General features: G+C 37.4%; 1 protein-coding gene across 1 annotated transcript; it reads right to left on the bottom strand.

Annotated features, from left to right (window-relative positions):
* Positions 1-5,061: 5,061 nt before the first annotated feature.
* Positions 5,062-17,156, bottom strand: LOC130458083 (serine-rich and transmembrane domain-containing protein 1-like). Its single transcript, XM_056821044.1, has 3 exons — positions 17,055-17,156; positions 16,869-16,955; positions 5,062-5,639 (listed from the first exon to the last, which is right to left on the bottom strand). Exons 1-3 carry the CDS (start codon positions 17,154-17,156, stop codon positions 5,358-5,360), a joined length of 471 nt encoding a protein of 156 aa, XP_056677022.1. The 3' UTR covers positions 5,062-5,357.
* Between the last annotated feature and the right edge of the window lie 6,943 nt (positions 17,157-24,099).

Genomic DNA, 24,099 nt, shown 5'->3' with positions numbered 1-24,099 from the left:
CCACCTTTGACCTCACCAACCTAATCATTAAGTACTAGAAAAATTGAGGGTACTTTAAGTTTTCTGAGTGTTCTTGGTTCGATCACAACTTTTAGGCTGAATTTGCAGTTTGTTTTGATCCAGTGGATCCATAACTCCTTGAGCTGCTAACATGATTACTTTGTAATTTGTCACGGGATATAAGGAACGAAGGGGCACCACACAGCAAGTCAGCTGGAGTTGTTTGTGTAAGGTCTCATGGGGAGTACAGTAAGCCAGCCTTCCATCGACATTTGAAAAGAGGCCAGATTCACTTATCACTAACTTTTTCCATAAGAACAGATCCTCTCTTCTCCACAGCTCCTGTCATCCTGCCAAAAAAGCATTATATGGCCACAGCTTGCTACACCACTCAACAGGAAAACTAGTGCTCTTACTGGTAAGGATGAAACATGCCATAAATCTATAGGACCATATGCATCTCAATGCAGGCATTGAGTTTTGTTGTAGGTGATCTTTAGAAAGACTGGTCAAGTACAAAATGACACCCTTGTATTGATTGGACAAAGCAATATGGATTATGGATTGCATCAATTATTTGTGTTGTGTTGTGGGTCAGGTACTTCGTAGAATGTTAGTTTCCTGAGATTGAGAACACAGGGGTTGAAGACCTTTCCTAGTCCTTTACCTTTACCTGCCTCCTTGGTTTACCCTGAATTCATTACTCTGGGGTTACCTGAATTCTGAGTAAGGGAACTAACTGCTCCTTAGAGTTCACCTTCCAAGTCCACCTCAGATTCCAAAGGAATAACTCTACTTTTGGTCCTTGTCTAAAAGATCTTCCACAGCAAGGAAGAAGAAAGCAAAAAAGGTATCCAGAGTACAAATATAATCAGGTATTTAAAAGGGCAGTTTTATTCCCATACTTGAAGGGAGTGCTAAACTATAAAGGATTACAGAATGATAATAACAGGTTGAGAGGAGACGAACAATGCTCTCATGGGGGAGGAAACACTTGTGACGAACTTTGAAGAAAACTAAAGTTTCTAAGAGGCCAAGACGAGAATGGAATGTAGTCTAGTGATAGGGACAGTCAGTGCAAAGAAACTGATATAAAAGAAGGAATTTATATGTGAGGAGAGCAAGAAGAAAGGATGGGCTGAATGTAGATTATGATTCAGTCAACTTTATTAACCACCCACTACATGCTAGACCCTCTGCTAAGAACTGGGGATTCAAAGGAAGGCAAAAACTGTTCCTGAATCAACAAGGGTTCACATTCTTATTGGGGAGACACCATGTACAAACAAGTGCATTAAATTGGAAATAATAGGAGACACTAAAATAAATGAGAACTGAGAAAGACTTAGCTGAAACTTGATGGAAGCCAGTGAAAGCAAGATGTGGAGATAAAGAGGGAGAGAACTGAAGTCAATGGCAATGCTCATGGAAATGGAGTGTGGTGTGCAAGAAGCATTAAGGAGGTCAGTATCACTAAATTACAAAATACTCTGGTGTGCAATGAGGACTGGGAAGGTATGGAGGAGCCAGGTTATGAGGGCTTTAAAAACTAAAGAGGTGGTTTTATATTTGATCTTGGTGGCAATAGGAAGTCACTGAAGTTTAATGAATGGGAGGAAGGGGTTAACATTGTCAAATTTGCAATTTAGGAAGATCAATTTGACTGAATTAGGAAGACACTTAAGGGAGAGTAAAGCATAATGAAGCTAGAAATGTTCATTGGAATGAACTTTACATATCAAACAGAGCAATTTGTATATGATCCTATCAAAAATAGTGAGCCACTGGAATTCAGTGAAGAAAAGAGTGACGTTATCAGAACTCTACTTTAAGAAGATCACCTTGGTAGCTATGTGGATGAAGGATTAGAGAGGAGGAAGGCTTGAGGCAGTGAGACCATTTTTAAGGTCATGAAAATACTCCAGATGAGAAATGATAAGGGCCTGAATTGCCATGGATTATATGTGAATTGAAAGAAGGTGACAAATGAGAGTATGGAGATGGTGTAAATCAGGCATCTTCTGATTAAGAATAATATTCTTTATGCTATGCTACACTCTATCTCATATGAGGAGAGAAAAGAAAATGATTCCCATTGAGCAAGGTAGAGGATTATCCCAAAAGAAAACAGAATCTGTTAGTATAAAAGCTTATAAAAGTAGATGAAGATACTAGACATAGTGATGGATTTATAAACACATACTGAAAGAGGAACAGTATTATTCAAGTAATAGCCTATTGAGGGATCTAATCAATTGACTCATCTCTAATAATAATGATTTTAAATCACCAAATTAATGAGTATATATTGAACACTTGTTATGGGCTCTGTCCATAGAAAGCTCATTTTCATATTCATGTTGAAATCTGTCCTCACTGAAACCAAGATCCACAAAAAATAAGAATGAAACTAATTCCATGTGCCTGTCTTTGCCCAATAAATGATGTCACTGACTCATCTCATCAGTTTTAACAATGAATCAACAATGCACAATTCTAGGGGATTCGAACCATCCTTGTTATGTGACTCACTCAGTGTTTTCCCATGATCAGCTGTTTCTGATACATCTGTGTATTAAAAAAGATTAAGACTTAACTGAGGCTGTCAGACTTTCAATATGGAGAGGGGGAAAAGAGTGGAGACCCCCCTCAAAGCAGGGTTCAGGGGAGATAGCTGATGTTTAGGGTTGGCTCAGAGAGAGGAGAGGGGTTTGAAGATTTCCCCCTTCTGCCTTCCCTTTTTAGCTGAAGCTGCTTTCCCCAATTCACTCTCGTCCCTCTTGTTCCCCCTCCACTACTCAAGACCAAAGGATCTCCCCTTGATCTGTTCACTCACATCAGCTTGGGGAACAGATAACTTTTAATGTCAACTCAATCAGGTAATACAAAGGAATAATGGGCAGGGAAGAATGCGAAAGGAATATGGGGGAAAGGGGTCCCTGTCTCTATCTAAACCCTTTTCCTCCCTCCTTGATTTTGGGGGGAACTCAGGTTTTGACAGCCTGAGCCCCCTGAGAGAAAGTCAGATTGACTTACCCTGGGTTTGGCCCCTTGGCCACAGTTCAGACTCAGGGCAACAGGAGCTGAGGTAAAGTCTGCTCAGGTTTCTCTTCAGAAAGTCCCTTCAGTTGAGAAGGGTTCTGGGGGAAAGATTTCCAGGCACCAGCAGGAAAAGTGGGTAACCCTCAGGAGAAAGTCTTTTCCCCACCTTCTGTCTTCAGCTTCTCAAGACCAAAAGCCACCAACTCCTCTACCAGTCAGAGTCTTCTCCTCCTCAAGATCCCAAACTCCTGGGGCCCCTCCCCTGTCGAGGTGATCAGTTTCACCCACTCTTCAGCCTGGCACTTTCTATTTAGTGCCAGCCTCTATCACATCTGCCACCCCTGAACTTGTACAAAGTTCTTTATTTGCCATATGGTCCCACAGAAAGAAAACATACATCATGTTTTCCATTTCATGCAGGGTGACACTAAGCTTCCATTTTAGTGTTTTGTCATAGATCTTCCTTTCATGGAGCCAAGATGTGACTTCCTGGAATCCCCACCCATTTCATCAAGTTTTAAACCTGGAGCCAAGTGTAAGTAGTCTAATCTCTTTCATATGATAGTTCTTCAAATATGTAAAGTCAGTCATCATACTTTATATTCTATATATTCCTAGTTCCTTCAACTGATCCTTACATACAAGAGTATGCTGAAAAATATTAAGCAACTAAGTCACTGGAGAAAAATGTGTACATAATATGCTTTTGAGTTTATTCTTAATTATTAATATTTTATTCATTACTTTTTGGCATCTGAACCAGAGGTGTCAAATAAGCAGTCTCTCTAAATGCTCACATTGAAAATTTAACAATCAGCTCCTGACCTGATAGGAACTAATTCTAGTATACTCTTGCTACAAGGTGGCATGGTTTTACATACCAATACCATACTTATAAACCTCTTCTAGTTATAATTATATTTGTCAATATCTCTCCTAAAATGATATAACTAGAACTAATAACAGTTCTCCAGTGGTAATTTAATAAGGGTAGAGTACAATGGGATTAGCACCTCCTGTTCTCCTTAATAATAATTTACAGTTTTATTTTTGATTAACATGTTGGAGTATTGATTGATTGACCTTTTTATGATCTTTTCTGTTTCTTTTGAAAAAATTATCACCCTCCTAGTCAGATTGATAACCCATTTGATGGATCACTCTTACTCACTTCACATATCCAATCAGTCACAAATCATGCTATTTCTGCCACCACATCTCCTGTGTTTATGTCCCTTGTCTCCATTCATAAATGTGAAGATTGGATTTAGCTGTCTTCTGATTGTAACAATGAAGATATTTAGCTCTTTCTTTATTGTGAAGATTAAATTGTAATCCCCTGATTGTAAATGAAAGTACTTAGCTCTTCATTTATTGGGAAGATTGAATTGTAATCCACAATCTATTTTTAATCCTCAAAAGGTGATAACTCAGTATTTTAAGTAGATCTACTCATTTTAACTACAAAAAAAGTGTTTAGTAACTACAAAAGGTGAACTAACCAAAAAAGTTTTAAGTAACCCAAAAAGGTATAATTTAACCAAAGAAGGTGTGAACTAAAGAGTGGGAAGTCCTGGAGAGGAGTGTCTGCTATGATTGGTAGATGTGAAATTTAGGGAAGGTGAAACAAGAAAAAAAGATCTTTAAAAAGAGGATCAGAGTCCAGAAGAAGAGATATTCGATTCGATATTGGGTTCAAGGATCCGATGGAATATCTCTGACTCAGAGTTGGACTGGGGGAGCTGGACCCCTGATGGAACTCATTCAGGAGACCTCAGCCTGCTTTTCCTTTTAGATGGTCACTGTTGGTGAGTGAAAGGCTGACTTAGTAACCCCGCCTTTCTGGAGGAGTGAAGCCTCCAGGAAAGGCCCATCATCTTGAGAAACTCTCTTCCCCTGGTTGGGGCTTAGAATTTCTAACTGGTATCAGAGAAAGCCAGAGCTCGCTCTGGCTTTTTTTTTTCTTTTCTTTCTTTTTTTTTTTCACACAGATGAAGTGAATTTAATTTAGAATGTGAATGCCCAATGCCATGGAATTAATGGATCCCTTTACTAAGAGGCAGATCTAGGTCTACCAGGCAGGTGTGAAACTGTATCACTCCTAGATGCTTAAAGCTGTTTGTTTTAGCATTATGTTCAGAGATGAAAAGTGCTGCTAATTAAAAGGGAAATTGAGACTAAAGGATGAGGGGTAGTCTAAGAGCTCAAAAAGTCACCTCTTCCAGGTTAGCCTCATACAGTCACCTCCTCCAAGAGGCAACAAATAGCATGCAACTAAGCCCTTCCAGCACCAAATTGTTCTCTTGCATTTTTCTTCAGGAAGAAAGGTTGGAGAAAGTAGATCTCTGAGAGGAGATGCTACAGACTTCCAAGTTAGTGAATGAACTCCCAGCATCACTAGGGTACTCAGGGTAGGAGGAACTGGATGAGATGATGTTTTTAAGCCTCTGCAGAGCAATGATCAAGAGTAAGAGCAGAAATGCTAGAAGGCTTAGAAATATTGAAACATAAATGTAGACGTTGGACAAATGGCCAGAAGATGAATCCACAGAGGTGGAAAGAGAGGTGGGAAAGAGCTCCAGGAAAGCTCTCTCTCTCTCTCTCTCTCTCCCCCTTCTTTAATATCTTCCCTCTATTATAAATAAACGACCATAAATTCCATTTACATTAGTAATTCATTTTGGGATTTAGAAATTAAATCCCTGGTGGCCACCTAATTAATATATTTCAGTCTCAACCACAATTAATCTTAAAACAAAGCTACCTATGTCAAACTTTTATCACTTCCCCACTAGAGAATTACAACTCCCTCATCTCTCCCCACTATAATGTATCCTTGACACCTAAGCTACCAAAGTGGTTTTCCTAAAGTGAAAATGTTATCAAATTACTCCCCTAATGGTCTAATGGTTCCCTATTGCTCTGGGAACAAATAAACTCTTCTGTATGTAAAGCCCTACATAACCTGGCATCAACCCACCTTTCTAGAGTTATTACACATGCCTTCATGGATACTATATAGTCTATCAAAACTGGCCCTCTTTTTTTTTATACACTGAATTCTATTTCTCATCTCCATGCCTATATACTGGCTCTTCCCACCTACATTAAATGCAATCCTTCTTCTCTCCTAGAAATCTTGATTTTTTCCAAGGCTCTCTTAGGCAATGTCTTTTACATAAAGTCTTTTCCTGATTTCTCTCAACAGCTAGTGCTTTCTTTCCCAAATCATCTTGTATCAATTTTTAAAAAATATTTACATATGTATACATTGTCTCTCCTGACAGAATCATAAGTTCTTCTAGAGCAGAGACTTTTTTTTTTACCATTTTCTATCCAGCACCTATTACATCCCTCTGATTCATACATAGTAGATTTTAATTAATCAGCACTCTTTGATGGATTGCAAATCAGTAGACAAGTCTATTTCCTCGAAAATAAACTTCCTCTCCGCCTTGCTGTTTCAATCCTGTTCTTGGGCAATTAGCTAGTAAAAATGGATTATCTCCATACAAAAGGCTAACTTATGACTATTTCCCAAACTATGTGACATTTATTGTCTCTTCTCAATAAAACATAAGCTCCTTGAGGGCCAAGGCTTTTTGCCTGATTGTACTTATTTATCCAGCACCTAATACCACATACCTAGCATGTAAAAAGCATTTCATCGGCACTTTCATTCATTCATGGCAAAATTCAGTTACTTCTCTTGGAGTTTTCACCTTCAGAATCATCAGTGAGTAAGAAAGAAAGATGTGAATTGCAGAAGGACATTATATGTGTGTGTGTGTGTGTGTAGTATACACATATGTATGTATGTCTGAATGTGTGTATACATCCAAACATACATCCTATGTACACCCACAGGCACACATAAACCAAGGAATGGTTTTTTCTAAATTCTATTGGTAGAAAAGGGCAGATGAGTTTATCAAATTATCTGGTTAAACTCCTGGTCCCTGCAGGTATGAGCTATAAGGCAGATTTGTTTCAATGGGTAAGGACCCTTGCTTGGGTAAGAGTTCTCCAGGAGAAATTTGAACCAGGAGAGTACCCAGAAGAGTCAATGACTAAAGAGAGGAAGGAGAATGCACTGCAAACAAACATTGTCTGCTTGTATATAATTCTGACTTGAATCAACCTTCGTGGAGAGCCAAGTTCACTAAGTGTTATCAGAAACTATTAAAGAAGGAAAAGATTGTTCCTCACAATCTAAATGGAGACATGATGCATATGTGTGTGCATATGTATGAGTGAAAATATTATAATCATCGGGCACCTGATTATAAATATTACATGAAAATGCTTCAATATTTCTTGGATCTATGTGCTTCCTGGGCTTTATGTCCTTAGTCAATAAAGTGGATTTCTGGAAGCAGCTAGGTGGCTTGACGTATAGACAGCCAGACCTGGAGATGGGAGGTCCTAGGTTCAAATCTGACCTCAGACAGACCCTAGCTATGTGACCGTGGGTAAGGCACTTAATAACCCATCACCTATCTCTTACTGCTCATCTGCCTTAGAACCAGTACATAGTATTGATTCTAAGATGGAAGGTAAGGGGTTAAAAAAATAAATAAACCAGAGGGCTTAACTTCCTGGGGTTTTTCCCCCCAAGAATGGTAAATCTTATTTTCTTAATTAAAGAAATAAAAGACAATTCATGTAAGTGTTTAATGACATGTTTCTTTGACATGTTAAAGAAACAAACTATAATGGGGCTTAATAGAAATTTACTAGTTGGGTACTCCTGGGGAAGTCATTTAACATCTGTGTGAATCAATTTTCTCATCTATAAAATGTAAATAATAATAACACCTTCTTTCCAGAGCTGTTGTGAGGATAAAAGAGGATATTTGTAAAGCACTTTGTGAACTTTAAAATGCTATGTAAATGCTATCAGTTATTATTATTATTAAAATTATTATTATTTTTTAAAAGGCAATTCCCCTGCACTGGCCATAACATTATAACAGGAGAAGTAACCCATGGCTTTTAAAATATGAGTGACTGGCAATCTTCTTTGCCTGATAGAGTCTTAGTGGTAGCTTGGCAAAGGTGATAGAGCCCAGGAATTGAAGTCAGGAAGACCTGAGTTCAAATCCAGCCTCAGACAGGTGCTAGCTATGTGATACTGCATGAGTTACTTAACTTTAACCTCAGTTCCTTCATCCATAAAAAGAGAATAATAATGGTACCCATCTCATAGGATTATTATCAAGATAAAATAAAATGAGATATAAATGTTAAAGTATAGTATAAAACTATTATCATTATTATTGTTTGGTCATTTTCAGTAGCATCTTATTCTTCATGAGCCCATTTGGGATTTTTCTTGGCTAAGATACTGGAATGGTTTCCCATTTCCTTCTTCATATTATTTTCTAGATGAGGAAACTGAGACAAATAGGGTGAAGGGACTTGCCCAAAATCACACAGCTAGCTAGTAAGTGTATAAGGCTACATTTGAACTCAGGAAAATGAATATACTTGACCATAAGCCTAGCATTCTTTTCTGTACCACCTAGATGCCCCAGTTATTATCATATGAAGCATATTAGCAGATGTTCTTTTTTATTTGTCTACCAATGGAGTCAAAATTAAAAGAAATGAGTGTAAGAAATAGATTTAAAAGAAGGAAATATTTTTCAAGTGCCAAGGAAATTGCCAGATTCTTCTTTCTTGAAGGTCTTTAAAATTAAGACAGTTTCTCTCCTCTAGGATGATCAGTTTATAATAAGCATTTACTAAATGCCTACTATGTGTCAAGCATTGTGCAAAATGCTAAGAAATCCGGAAAGACAAGACAGTGACTACTCTCAAGAAGCTGACAGTCTAATGAGATAGTTGACTCTTTCTTGAAGACAAGCTTCAATGTTCCATCCATCTCTAGAAATCAAACATTTGAAAGCATTAAATAGCTTTAAAAAAAGATTCTAGATAAATCTTTTTATATGAAAAACTCCATTTTTCCTTTTCCTTTTTCTTTTCTTATACTAAGAATCCAGTTAGGAGGATCTTTGGAGAATCCAGGAAGAGAAGATCATATTTTTTTGTGCAGTAAATTACTCCGGCCATGTGCCAGACACAGAGCTTATCCCAGAGCCTGATGGGGAGCCTGGGACACCCACCTAGCAAGAAGAGAATTATGTTGTATAGGAACTAAGTCTCAGAGAAGTATTACCAGGGATTTGCCATATATTACTCTTGTCCTTAAGAAGGAAGAAAGAAGAGGGAGGGGTGTACAAAAAAGGGGTGGGGAGGAGATAATGACCACCAACAAAGGACAAGAATATATTAGACAATATAGTATTTACAGGAAGATCTATGAAATGAGGAATTCCAAAGGGTTATGTAATCACTTGACTTTACCTTTGCATTTATACGTGGTGATTTCCCTTGATCCTTTTCTTCAGGTCTTAAGAATGAAAGAATGTTGCTGGCTTTGTGACTCAAACCAAAAGGAGACTCTCTCCAGCCAAGAAAACAGAAAACTGTTTTGGATAATGTTGATAAAGACATTTAAAAGTGAGAATATAAAAGGAACACAGCTGGTGTTATTCCAGTTTGTCAAGTGGGGTACGCAGCTGCTGACACTACGGTTTGTCTTTAGGGGATATTCTTCCACTGTTCACCAGGTCACTAAGTATCGTAAATGGTGAAGTCTTCACCAGTTGGTTTGTAAAGATTTTTTCCCCCTATAACTTAAATACTCACCACCAGGGAATTCTTCTCTAAAACCCAGCTTAAATTTCCCCTTTTCAAACTTTAGCCCCCTTAGCAGCTATTTGGTTTCGAAGATCAGAAGTCAACTGGGAGAGAACTTTACTTTGAGTATGAAATAAAAGGAAACGCCTCCTATTTCATTCTAGTTTGCTAAAGGTCGGATGCTCTGGTTTTTGAAACAGAGAAAAAGCCCAGCTGAGGTACATACTGCCTGCCCCTTTGGAGATTAGCCAACAGGCAGAAAGAAACACTTAAAAAGTATTTGTAAGCAACCTTTTCTAGGACATTAGCTGGGACCCACCTAAGCAGAAGGCAAGAAGATAGACTAATGGATGGAATTCCATTTTCAGTCACTCTTCCCTCATAGACTCTTGATCTACTTTATTTGGGAAACTTCAATGTGCCTGGAAGCTGGCTAAGGACAGTTTACAACCAAAAGCATGGGATTAGGAATTAAAACTTGCTTCAAATCCTGGCTTTGCAACTTAATTCAGTCTACTGATGTGTTGAGAGAGACAGAGAGAAAAACAGACACAAAGATGGAGACAGAGTCAAAGGTAGGAGAGGCAGGAGAAGGAGGAAGAAGAAAGAGAAAGAAATAGGAAAAGAATAAAGAGAAATTTGGATTACATGATACTAAATTTCTATCCAAAAGCATAAGATCTATGTTAAAGTAGAAATAGTTGCCTCAACAGGTAGTGAGTTCCCCCTCACTAGAGATATTCAGAAAAAGTCAGGACAAGCACTTGCCAAGTAGAATGTAGGAGGGATTGTTATAGGGTTATGGCTTGGTTAAATGATCTCTGAGGGCTCTTCCAATTCTGAGATTCAATGTGTGTGTTTCCCTTCCAATGTTTCCATTCTGGTGCTAAATCCTTATAAGTCAACAACTGCCTGATTCTCACTTTAGAGCAAATCCTTTTCTCTCTTTAATCAAAACAGATTGACTTTAAAATTGAAGAAATTCAACTTCTTCACATTAGCAGGATAAGATTAATATTTTTTGACATTTGTGAATTATTTTCTGTTAAAAAAGAAATTATTCTCCTCACGGAGAGCTCCACCAAGTGAAGCAGCCAGCAATGCAGTCTCTACAGAAAACGGTTCAGAGGTACGAGTTTAATCCCAATCCGGGAATTGGGTTCTAGATGTATTTAGTGTAGAATAAGAGAGTGGTCAGTAGAGTGTAAGCTCCTAGAGAGAATTTCATTTGATTTTTGTATCCACAAGTTGGATTTTTGATACAAAAATCAAAGGAAATGCCCTCTAGGAGCTTACACTCTACTAACCATACACATGTGAGAAAGCAGAGATTGATCAGAGAAGGCCATGATCAGTTTGTTGAATTGTCCAATCAAGCTGTGATTATAGAGCAGAGACCATATACAAATATATATATACATATATATATTATTATAATACACAATTTCTGTTTATAGTACAGTACTTATACATGAACAAAAAAAAATCCAAATTCTATTGTTATGTCACATATAGGTATATAACACATAACCATGAAAATTATGCATATAAATATATACTAGATATCTATATACGTGTATCCACATTTGTAGTATACTTACGAATATTTATGTATACATACAAGTATATTTGGTCCAGGTTGTTTTGATATCATCAATATGGACGTCTCTAGTGCACAAATTCTGTCCAAAGATGTAGAGAGGAAATTGGCCTAAAAAAAGACCATCACAACTAACATATAGCCAATGTACCCATTTATTCAAAGAAAACAACAAATAGAAAAATGGAGAAAGCTCTGCAGATTAGAATATGCCAGGAAATACATAGGAGTAAATGAATTCTTCACCTAGGATTGAGATAAGTTTTCAAATCAAAGCAAGAGACGGAAAAGCCTCACCTAGAGGAGGTCCTCTCCCAGCAATCTCTAGAATTTTAGCCCTGAAAGTCAAAGAACAGGGGGAAGGTAGGTAGCTCAGTGTTTTGAGGGCCTGGCTTAGAGATGGGATGTCCTAGGTTCAAATCTGATCTCTGTCATTTCTTAGCTGTATAAACTTGAATAAATCATTTTACCCCCATTGCCTAGCTTTTACCACTCTTCTGCCTTAGAACCAACATACAGTATTGATTCTAAGACAGAAGGTAAGGGTTTAAAAAAAGGAAATTCAAGAAACAAATATGAGGCTGGTCCATACATGTCTCTGGCTTAAAACACTACAGTCTGCCAATTGAGAATTTTTCTCTCTTCAAGACTTCCTTTCTTTATTCTCTTATAAATACTAGCACATAGTGGGAGCTATACAAATACCGATTTTATTCTCTTCCCATTTTCCTCCTTATTAGAGTTTATTCTACTGGAGGAAAATTACAGGTACACAGATTGCAAATTCTATGAAGACAGAGATTAATTTGGGGCTATATTCCCTACTACAGTGAAGATTAAAATTAACTCTCCCCTGATTATGAAGATTAAAATTGTAACACTTGCCTTTTTTTTAGATTTAATCACCAAAAGTGTAAATAACCTACTTAAAAATTGAGTATGTAGATCTGCCCATTTTTAAATCTAATCACCAAAAGTGTAAACATCCCACTTAACCATTAAGTGGGAGGTCTGTTACCAACATGTGCAATAGTGGGTGATGAATCTGAATTAAACTAACTGCCCTTGGGCAGTCTTAAAGCAAAGCTTCAACTGTGATTGGTAGACATAAAATTAGGAGAAGACACAGGAAATAACACAAAAGAAGTATCTTTAAAAAGGAGCTGTCACTTCCTGAGAGACAGTTCTTCATTCTTTGGAAGTGGACACTGGAGACAATTCTTCATTCTTTGGAGTGGAGGCTGGACCTGAGTCTCTGTTCCTGGTGAGGCTGTACTAAAATCTCTTCCTTTGAACTAACATGTGGTGAGTGAAAAGCTGATTCTTAACTTGGATTTTCTGAGAAAACAAACCTCAGGGGAGACTTAACTCTTGAGAAAGATTTAGATATCTTACCTTATCCTCTCTCTGATTTTCTTATTTCCCTCTCTCTACATTTTGTAAATAAATAGTAAATAAATCTCTTTGGGATAAATTAAATTCCTGGTGGCCACACTCTTAAATAATCCAGTCTAACCCTTATAAAATTAACCCCCTTTCCTCCTTACACCCCTTAGCACAGTATACACAGAAGATCAAGATTCAGTAGATTCAAATATGGTCTTAAACACTTCCTAACTATGTGATAGTGGTGTGAGTGTGAAAATCCTTACCCCTTTTTATGATTGCAATAGTATTAAACTTTATGATTATTTTCATAACACAATCATTAACTTTGAGTTAATAGTCAAACATAGTTTGCTTTATAAAAAATTATAAATTTTAGATAAGAAAATTACAGTTTAGGGTGGTATCAAATCTTGTTTATATCTTGACCTTAAGCCTATAATCCAGAAGTTTCTATTAATCCTACCACACCCCTCTTGAGTGTATAACACTATGGTCAGACAAAAAGAGTAAGTTTGGTTTTGCTTGTGATCTTTTACACTCACTAATTTAATCAGCACTTGTGTCATTAATTAAGAACCACTCATGTGAAAGATGTTTGCATTCATTTGATTTTCATTTTGATTGTTTTTTACTGTTACTGTGTCATCAGATTCCTTGGCATAAAAAGATTGCCTCCTAAGGCTCAGGGTCTCTGGTTATGATCTTGGCCAAGGTCTGGCTTTAGAGTTTTTGTATTGATGTGATAAATTTTTTGCCACAGAGGGCAAGTCTTCAATACCTCCAACTGAAACACTCATTCATGGACAATATAAGCCTAAGAATAGCTGTACTCCAAACTTTCTCTGTTAGGCCTTTCCAGTACCCTGGACCCAATCTCCATCTTCCTTATATTTATTGACTTCCTCCATTAGAATATAAATTCCTCCTCAAGGGCACTGTCTTTCCTTCTGCTTGTATGTGTATACTCTACTCTTCACATATTGTCTGGGACATAATAGATGTTTGTTGTGCTTAATATATGCTTGTTGACTTGATTCCATATTTCTCTCCTGAAAGAGCTCGAAACCTATTTCCTATAAGTGCCTTATGGCAAGTATGCACTGTTGTGGTCCGTATTGTCTTCTCCATGTCAGTCATAACTTCTCAAATACACAAGAATGTGAAAAAATATCCTAGGCATAGAAAGAAGAAGCTGGGTCATAGACAAATGCATTAAAAGTCAAATATTTGCCAGGATAAGATAGAGTATAATGCATGTTGGATTTAAAATCAGAATCCCTGGTCCAAAGCTTGGATTTAACATATGCTAGAATTGTTGTCATGAATAGGCAAGTCAACACTTTACCAATATGAATCTACTTTCTCTTAAAACCTTACCTTAGAATGGGGAAGAAAACATTTACATAGATCAGTCTCTATGACAGACAAAGTGGACACAAGATAATTCTCAACCTGAAGACCCTATGAGCTAGGGTACCTGGGAGGCATGTCTGGCAGAAAAATCACATTTGAGTTGAATCTTGAAGAAAATCATGGATTCTAAGAGACAAATGGAGGGAGAACATTCTGGACATAAGGGACAGCCAATGCCAAGACTCAGAGATGGGAAATGTAGCATAGTGTATAATAAGTCCTAAATTGATCAGTATGAATGGACTACAAAATATATTAGAATGTTGCTGATGTTTAAGAAAATTTGTAAGAAGCCAAGGTCATCTCCTGCATCCCAAGCCATCATCAGGTGCCTTAGTGGGGAAGACATCACTTTTAGAGAGAAAATTGGCATGGAAGGTTCTGTGAAAGAGATGGCAACTGAAATAGGTCTTGAAGAATAGAGGGGGTGTCAAGAGACAGAAATTGGTAGTCTAGTGTAAGGGGGGAAAGGGGTTAAATTTAAAAGGGTTGGACTTGATTATTTAAGAATGTGGTCACCAGGAATTTAATGAATTCCAAAGAGATTTTATTTACAATTTATTTACAAAATGTAGAAAGAGTGAAGTAAGAAATCAGAGAGAGGAAAAGGTAAGATATCTAGTCTAAACACTAAGTAATTTACTCCCAGCCCCTGGCCAGGGAGAGTTAGTTCTTAACTGGAGGGGCCTCTGCCCTTATAGCCAAGGCCCTGGGGATGCAGGGAATCTATCTTAAGAAAATAGGTTTCTCCTGAGGTTAGTCTCTTCTGAATATCCAGCAGTTAAGACTCAGCTTTCACTCACCACGTGTCAGTCTAAAGGAACAGGGTCTCCGGTTCAGTCAGTAGATCCTTCTGCCCCTCTTCACAAGCCTCAGTTTGAAAGCATGAAGAATTGAACTCCTTTAGGAAGTTGTCATTCCCTTTTAAAGACATTTTCTCTTGTGTCACTTCCTGTGTCTTCCCCTAATTTTATATCTACCAATCCCAGTTGACGCTCTGCTCTAAGACTACTCAGAAGGCAGATTTGTCATCCACTATTGCATACATGGGTCACAGACCTCCCACTCAATGATTGAGATGTTTACACTTTTGGTGATTAGATCTAAAAATGGACAGGTCTCCATACTCAACTTTTAAGTAGGGTATTTACAAAAATAGGCAGGGTTTACATTTTTAATCTTCATAATCAGGGAGAGTTAATTTTGATCTTCACACTAGGGAGGCAGCAAAACAAAACCACGGAGACTAAAGTGAGCAAGTCAGTTTGGAAGTCAGCAAAAAACTTAATTTGACTCCAATGGACAGTAAATGAAGGGGAATAATAAGTACTAATTCTAAAAGGTAGAAAAGCCTACATAGGGAGTATACAGAGTATGCTAGCACACTCACAGAGAGAATTTTAATTGGCCTTTCTGCATTATCTCAGACTTTAAAATGGGGAATCTGACCACACTTCCCCAGAGTATGCAGGTATATCCTGTCCATTCTTGAAAAATAGGGCAGAGGCAAATAGTAGAGGACTTTGAATGTCAACCAAGATTAGGAATGCATATTTAATTTCAGTGGATAATAGGAAGTCATGGGACATTTCTAGCAACAATATGAAGAATGGATTGGAAAGGGAGTTCACTAGAGGCAGAAACACTACTTAAGAAACTTTCAAAAATTCAGTCAAGAAAGATAAAAACCTAGTTTAGAGTGGCAGTAGAAATGCAAAGGAGGGGCCCAGAAAAAACAAACCATCAAAAAGGTAGAATAAATAAAACTTATCATCTAACTAAATATTGGGAAATAAAGAAAGATGAATCAAAGGAGACTCAGAAGGTATAAACCTGGGTAAAGTCAATGGTACCATCATCAGAAATAGAAAAATTAAGAGAAGGGTCAGGTTTGTGGAAGAGGAGAAGGAATTCATTCCTTAGACACTGATTTTAGCAATTGGAAGGACATACAGTTGGAGTTATATAAAAGACTGAGAAAAACTACATTGAAATTCAAGAGAGAGGTTTGAGTTGGAATGATCAATAAGTCAACAAAGATTTATTAAGCATTAACTGAGTCAAGCACTCTGCTAAGCATCAAATCACTTAAACTTATTTGCCTCAGTTTCCCCATCTGGAGAAAGACATGGCAAACTGCTCTAGTATCTTTGACAGGAAAACTCCAAATGAGGTCACTAAGAGTCCAACATGATTGAAAAGGACTAAACAATAACATAAAGACAAAGTCAAGGTTCCTGTCCTCAAGGAGCTTCCAATCTAATGGGGAGAGACATCATATAAGTAACAAAGTACATGCAAGATATATATATATATATATATATATATATATATATATATATATATATATAGAGAGAGAGAGAGAGAGAGAGAGAGAGAGAGAGAGGGAGAGAATAAGTGAAAGGTAATTCCAGAAGGAAGTAACTTTTTTTTAAACCCTTAGCTTCCATTTTAGAATCAATATTGTATATTGGTTCCAAGACAGAAAATGGTTAAGGGCTAGTCAATGGAGGTTAAGTGACTTGTCCAAGGTCACTCAGTGGCTGTCTGGGGGTACATTTGAACCCAGGACCTCCCATTTCAAAGCCTGGCTCTCAATCTACTGAGCCACCTCACTGTCCCCCAGGAAATCACTCTTTGCATTAATAGAGACACCATCTTCCCAATGTATATCTCCCTGCCCCAAGATTCCACCTAAATCCATAATTTCACTCACCCAACCATGCCGTTCATAATCTCGACCGTTTCTGCCAAACTGTCCCATTCTCCTCGGCCAGTATTGTCTGATTTTCTTTACTGTGTGCTGAACAGTAAATAAAAGTCTGCAGTTGAAAAACCTGCCATGCACCAGACGTGCAAATCATGCAGACAAGTGTTTGCCGGTGTGGTGTGCCGCGCGCACCCTCTTAAAGGTCAGAAGCTTCCCTGCAGATGCCGCCAGGGGTTTCTGTATGATATCTGAAACTCCGCAGCCGGTGGAGCACTTGAAAACTCCCGGGCTCATAATTACAAAGCAAAATCCTCTAATGCCAAATAATAATACTGGCCTCCATACCTTTTAAGTGCAATCTTCCTGATTACAAGCAGGCATTGACTAAAGACATCAATTAGAGAGGGAGATTTCTTCTGCCTTGGGGCAAGAGTTCAGTGAAAAACAGTTTGGGAAGTGGTTTAACCCCTTTGGCTAACACACAGCTCAGCTCGCAGCTTTCAAAGCAAACCCATTATTTTCCCCCAGCGTAGCAAAAGGCCAACTCTGTCCATGTTTTGGACTTCTAGCAGGCTGGATTTTTTCCCCTAAAATGTGCAGTTCTTAGGAAGGAAATGCACGTGGGAAGATAAGCATTCCCTTGGCTTTCTCCTGTCTTTTTATTCCATTTCAAAATCTCTCTTCCTGATTTTATTGCCTTTGGGTTGCAAAACATTTTGCAAACCACAGACTTAAGAGGAAACAATGCTTGCCTATCAGAGAAATCAGAGCGCCCTCTCTCCTTCCCACAACTCCCACCACATGCACAAATGCACGGGTGCACACACCTGATATCAACTTTAAGTCAAGCTCTCAGTCCCTACAAGGCTCAGTCCTTGAGGGGGAGGCTAATAAGGTATAGAAAAGGTGGGTCAGAATCTCTAGGCCTGAGTGCCTCTGGAAGAAGCGCCAAAGAATGTCTTATAATTACACATCTAAACTGGGAAATCACTGAAAATCTGTCCAAGGAATTCATTGAGGTAACTCAAATTTATAATTCTAAAGCTTCCAGAATGAAATATCTGGACGATTTGGGCTATGAGAAACTAGACTGTCTCAGCAACTTGGTGATTACTGGGGGGGGGGGGGGGGGGGGGGTTAAAAATTATTATTCCAAACATTTACAAATCCACACAAAATAAACACTTCCATATATAAAGTGATAACCTTGTTTGATGGAACCCCCAAATTTACCTTTGTCCCTTGGGAACTGCCTTTAAGGAACTCTCAGACTGACCCTTGTCTTAGACTGAACAATAAACCTTTTAAGTACTCAATGATCTCAGTCTAGATAGAATTTGTGTGTTTAAAAATGTTTTATCTTTTTAAAATTTTAATAACAAATTTACATATATTTTCCCAAGTTATAGGATTTCTGTTGTCTCCCTTCTTTCTTCCCTCCTCCCTCCAAGAGCTGACAAGTAATTCAATCTGGGTTATACATGCATTATCAAAATATATTTTGATATTATTCATTTTTGCAAGAGAGTAATCTTATAAAACCCAAATCCCAAACATGTACCCAAACAAACAAGTGATAAATCATATGTTTTCATCTGTATTTCTACTCCAACAGTTCTTTCTCTGGAGGTGGATAGCATTCTTTGTCATAACTCCCTCAAAATTGTTCTGGAGCATTATATTGCTGTTAATGGCAAAGTCTATTCCATTGGATAGGTCCACAATGTTTCAGTTACTGTGTATAATGTTCTTAAGGCTCTGCTTATTTTACTCTGCATAGGTCTTTCTAGCTCTTTCTAAAATCATCCTGTTCACAATTCTGAGAGACCTATGAGAAAGAATGCTATCCACATCCAGAGAAAGAACTGTGGGAGTAGAAATGCAGAAGAAAAACAACTGCTTGATCACATGGGTTGATGGGGATATGGTTGAGCACTCTAAACAATCACTCTAGTGCAAATATTAATAATATGGAAATAGGTCTTGATCAATGACACATGTAAAACCCAGTGGAATTGCTCCCAGTGGGAGGGGATGGGAGGAGGGGAAGGAAAGAACATGAATCATATAATCATGGAAAAATATTCTAAATTAATTAATTAAATAAAGACTTCAAATAAAAAATAAAATAAAATAAAATCATTCTGTTCATCATTCCTTACAGCCCAAAAGTATTCCATCACCATCATATACCACAATTTGTTCAGTCATTCCCCAGTTGAGGGACATCCCTTTAATTTCCAATTCTTTGCCAAGTAACTCAAATTTATATTCTAAAACTCCCAGTATGAAATGCCTGGATGATTTAAGTTGTGAGAAACTTAGACTGTCTCAGCAACTTGGTGACACTAGTGGAGTTTTAAGAAATCTTTATTCCAAATGTTTACAAATCCAAGCAAAACAAGCATTTCCATATATAAAGTGATGACCTTGTTTGATGGAACCCCCAAATATTCCTTTGTCCCTTAGGAACTTGCCTTCTGGGAACTCCCAGACTGACCCTTGTCTTAGACTGAACAATAAACCTTAAAGGACCCAATGACCTCAGTCTGGATAGAATTAGTGGATTTAATCAAACTTTAAATAACCTTTTATATCTGGGCCTCTCCCAGGCAGTCCAGCTCCTAAATGAAATCGTTCACTTGTCTCCATGTAAGCTAATCAATTGTCCTCCCTTTCCTTTATTCCCCAAAATATATGTAAGACCCATAACCCCAAGTTCTTCAATTCATTGGAAAAACTGTCTTTTGAGGTGCATTTTCCCAAAGACTGTGCTCCCAGAGTTTCAGAGCTTGTCTCTGTGATATCTTGCACATTACTCTATGTGGAGGCTATTAGAGCTTTTTCAACCTAGTCCTGATTAAAGACTTGTTCTTTCTAACTATTTTGGTGGTTCTGTGTTTTTCAAGGTTGACAAAAGAAAAAGAAACATTCCACAAATGAAATCACATATTTCCTATATAACTCACTTTTCTTCATATCTACAAAATAGATCCTGCCCACTAGTGTCCCAACCCCTTCCCAACCTCCTTGAATAACATAGGTTATGGTCATGGAGGCCAAGGCTTTCCTGTTTTATTTTCTGTTTACTTTCTGGAGGTAACATTCTCAGTTTATTCTTCTAATATTAGTTGTGTAATTGTGTATAATGTCACAAGAAATAATCAAAGGACATTTAAATCCTAAACCATGTGCTAATAAGTAGGAGTGAACTAGTCATCCAAAAGAAGGAAAGATCTTTGTGGAACAATGAGGTGGCTCAGGGGATAGAGTAGAAGGCCTTTGGTTAGAAAGACTCATCTTCTGGAGTTCAAATCTGGCCTCAGACTCTTTATTAGTTATTTGAATCAGTTTCCTCATCTGTAAAATGAGGTGGAGGAAGAAATGGAAAATCATTCCACTGTCTGTCAAAATAACAGAAAAATAAATCCAAATGAGGCCAAAAAAATCCAGACAAGACTGACCAACAAAAAAAACAACATCTAAGTGAAATCAGGAAGATTTATATTCAAATTCAGCCTCAGATCCTTTCAGTTGCATGACCCTGAGCAAGTCTTCTTCAATTTTCTCTAATGTAAAATGAGATGATGATAATAGCACCACCTTTCCAGGTTTTTATGAGGATCAAATGAGATATTTATAAAGTGCATAATAATTACTTATTTCCTTCCTCCTCCCTCAATAGCAGAAGTTCTCAAGGAGGAAGTTAGGATTTTCTGATTCTTGAAGGAAGAGAAGGATTTGGAATACACAAAGATGATTGGGAAATCATTCAAAGTTGACCTGAGAGTTGGGAGGGAGAGCATGAGCAAAAGTACAGAAGTAGATATAAATATTTTGTGTGGGCGATAAGAAAAACCCTGGCTTTGCCTGAGGCACTTCCATGGAATTAATTAGATACTTTGGCTCTTTGCTGAGGGTTATGAACCTTTCTGTAATGACATATAAAAAGGTATACCAAGGACATATTCTCCCTAGTGCCTAGGAATGGACCAATGATTGTTGGCAACTGAGAGTTGGGTGAATCAGTTCTTATTCAAAGACTCATCTCCTCTAAAGATGCAGAAATGACTTTACCCTTATCTTTTGTCCCTGTTCCCCTTTGTTAAAATTTCCTTTCTCTTAAGCTTGGAGGAGAGGAGGGGATTTCATTCCCTTGTCTCCTCCAGCAGCAAAAGCAACTTGTGGTGAAAGTTCATAGAAGCCCAGGATTGGATTCCTATAATTGAAAATCTATTACCCTAAAAAAGCACTACATTTCCCCAGTGCCCACTGACTTCCTGTCATTACATACTTCCTGTACACAGAGAATAAATATCCAGGGGGCAGTCCTGCTCCTCCTCTTTGGGCATGATATAGCAATCAGCAGTGATGGTAGTGAGTGGGGATTTTGAAAATGGCTAACCAGCCATGGGCATGGTTTTTGTAGGGGGTTTTTTTGTATCCTCTTTATTCCTTGATTTCTAATGATCATTTAATAAACCTCATAAAATATAATATTTCATTATTAGAGATTTTTACAATTCTGAGTCTCTAGGTACCTTTGGATGTATTTCTATTTTCACCTTTGAACATGTCACCTAATTCAATCAACTCTAGTGACTATCTACTGACTCCAGGTTCAGATAAAAAGTTCTTTTCTAGTCTTCTTAAACCTTCTTCGAGAAGCTTTTCCCTGTTCTCCCTGAATGCTAATAATGCCTTTCTTTGGTTGATTATCTACAGTTTGCCCCATATATATCTTTTTTTAAAAAACCTTACTTTCTATCTTAGAATCAATATTGTGCATTGGTTCCAAGGCAGAAGATGGTTAATGGCTAGGCAACGGGGGTTAAATGATTTGTCCAGGGTCACACAGCTAGGAAGCATCTGAAGTCAGACTACTATCTCTGGACCTATTTCTCAATCTACTGAGCCACCTATCTGCCCTCCTCCCTATATATATATATACATATATGTTGTCTTCCCCATTAGACTATGAACTCCTAGAGAGCAGGGACTGGTTTTTTGTTTTGGTTTGGATTTTTTGTACCCCATTGCTTAGCACAGTGCCTGGCACATTGTAGGCATTTGATAAATGCTTATTGACTTGACATATAAACAATAATCCTGTAGAATGGATATTTGCATGTACATTAGTCATCTAATAGTTTTAGAATCCCTGAATTTGGGATTAGGTCATTGGTTGACCAGAAGGAACTTAATTGCCTTAGCAACATATACTTCTTAGAAGATAAGAGATCTACCACCAGGATCATCCCATGGCAAAAGAACTTTTAAAAAATGTCTAAGAATATGATATGGATTTTCTGAGTGTCTTATACAGCACATGTCTAAGATATATGGAATCTGTTTGTTTAGGAAGCTTGAAAATGACCTTTATTTTCTGGGGGAGTATTATGAGTATAATGGGATGTTGAGATCATTTTGTATTATCGTTACTTGTTAATGTATACTTTTCAGTCTTTTACCACTTATGCAGTTTCTGGAGTTTAGAAAATAAATAACTATCCCATTAGCTACATTCTACCTTAAATATCTGGTCTAAAAAAGAAACTATTACAAATATTTTGGGGAAATCCTTGACATGAGCCATTTCTAAAAATTTTTATGCTCATCTGGGGACAAAACCAGAGAAAGAACTTGACCTTCTTTGGGAACTAAAGGAGGTGCATTTAAAAATAAAATAGGTGATGATTTACAATATGAAATATCACACAAGTATCACAAGGCAAAAAGGAGGAAAGAGGGAAGCCAATATTTACAGAGTGTAAACTCCTGTACCTTTCATCTACTACATGGGAAATTAAAGCAGGCTTATACATTCTATTTTAAACATCTTTTTGAGCCCCTCCATCTGGTGGATTCACACCAGACTTCAGATACAAACAGTTTCAACAAATAAGAATAACTCCTATTTGGATGGTTAACATTTCACCTGGTTTTCTGAGCAAAGTTATATTTCCTAAAGAAATTGTGGAAAGACAGTAAGAATTACTGCCTGAATTGGCCCAATATCACCTTACTATTATAAGATGGCTGAGGTTCGTAGTGAGTTCTATAATTCTACCTGGATTAGAATACAAAAATAAAAATATAAATCAAATCCCATCTAAATGGAGGAGGCACGCTAACCAAAACTATCCCAGGTACGTTAAAGATTACAAGTTTTTCAGAATTTATAATTAATATTATAATTAATGCTATCATAATATTATATAATACTAATTAATTAATGTAATAATAAGAATTATAATAAATCAATTCGAGCAATAGCTTTAAAATATTACAGCATATCTAAAGAAAAGCATGACAGTAGGATTCATGAAACTCATATTTTATTTGACGTCTGGTGCTTCTTGGGATCTACAAGCTATATAACTGCAAATTATTTTTTACTTGAGTCAAGGAAAGTGAAGAATGAAAAACCTTTGGATTTGGATTTGACAAGAAGGGGTGCAAAGGAGGGAAGTTTTAATAAAATGACGGAAATTTTAAAAAATGGTGGCAATAGATAGAACTTCATGTTTGAAGACTTAATAGGAAAGGAGAAAAAATAGACAATAGCTTTTAAGTGGAAGCAAAACCTAGGGGAAAAAAATCAAGGTTAAGGGAGAGTTGAGCTTGGATGGATGGTATGGAAAGGAAAAAATAGAGAAATAACTTTGAAAGTGAGACCCTAGAAATGATAGAAAGGAATAGGGTCCATAAAAGGGTACATAAAGATGAAAGTTTTCACTTAAAGAGGAGAAAAAAAAACAATATTTTTTTTCCTGGCCTTGGAGGAAAATGTAAGGATAAGGATAGGGATATCAATAAATATTTTGATGTAAAGAGAAAACATGCCCCCTAGGAGCCCAAAACCAGCTCCCACACAGATTTCCCATTCTTCCCTATCTCCTTTTTTTTTTAACCCTACTTCCTATCTTAGTAAGGACTCAGGTAGAAGGTCAAGGTTTAGGCAAATGGGGGTTCTGAGGCCAAATATGACCCAAGCCACATGGTTGCCTCTCTCCCTATCTTCTTGCCAATGCTTCTTTAACCTTCCTTCTTCCTAGCTCATACATGAGGGAATATTTCATATAGACTCAAATTTCTTGGTAAAATTTGAGGAGTGAAGTGATATGCTGAGAATGAGGGGCACGCAGAAAGAATTGGAAGCCTGCTCCTAGGGGAGCAAATCTAATATAACCAGTATGGGGAGGCTAAGAGGTACTTATTGAATTAAGTAGAATCA

The sequence above is a fragment of the Monodelphis domestica genome, chromosome 3, assembly GCF_027887165.1.
Source record: "Monodelphis domestica isolate mMonDom1 chromosome 3, mMonDom1.pri, whole genome shotgun sequence".
Taxonomy (NCBI): domain Eukaryota; kingdom Metazoa; phylum Chordata; class Mammalia; order Didelphimorphia; family Didelphidae; genus Monodelphis; species Monodelphis domestica.
The sequence above is the reverse complement of the archived record's forward strand: the minus strand, read 5'-3'. Positions and strand labels throughout refer to the sequence as shown.

Coding starts and splice junctions, on each gene's coding strand:
- LOC130458083 (XM_056821044.1), bottom strand. CDS start 17,156: ATGAGCCCGGGAGTTTTCAAGTGCTCCACCGGCTGCGGAGTTTCAGAT. Junction 16,956..17,054: donor AGCTTCTGACCTTTAAGAGG/GTGCGCGCGGCA, acceptor TTTACTGTTCAG/CACACAGTAAAGAAAATCAG. Junction 5,640..16,868: donor ATTATGAACGGCATGGTTGG/GTGAGTGAAATT, acceptor AGAGAGAGAGAG/AGAGAGAGAGCTTTCCTGGA.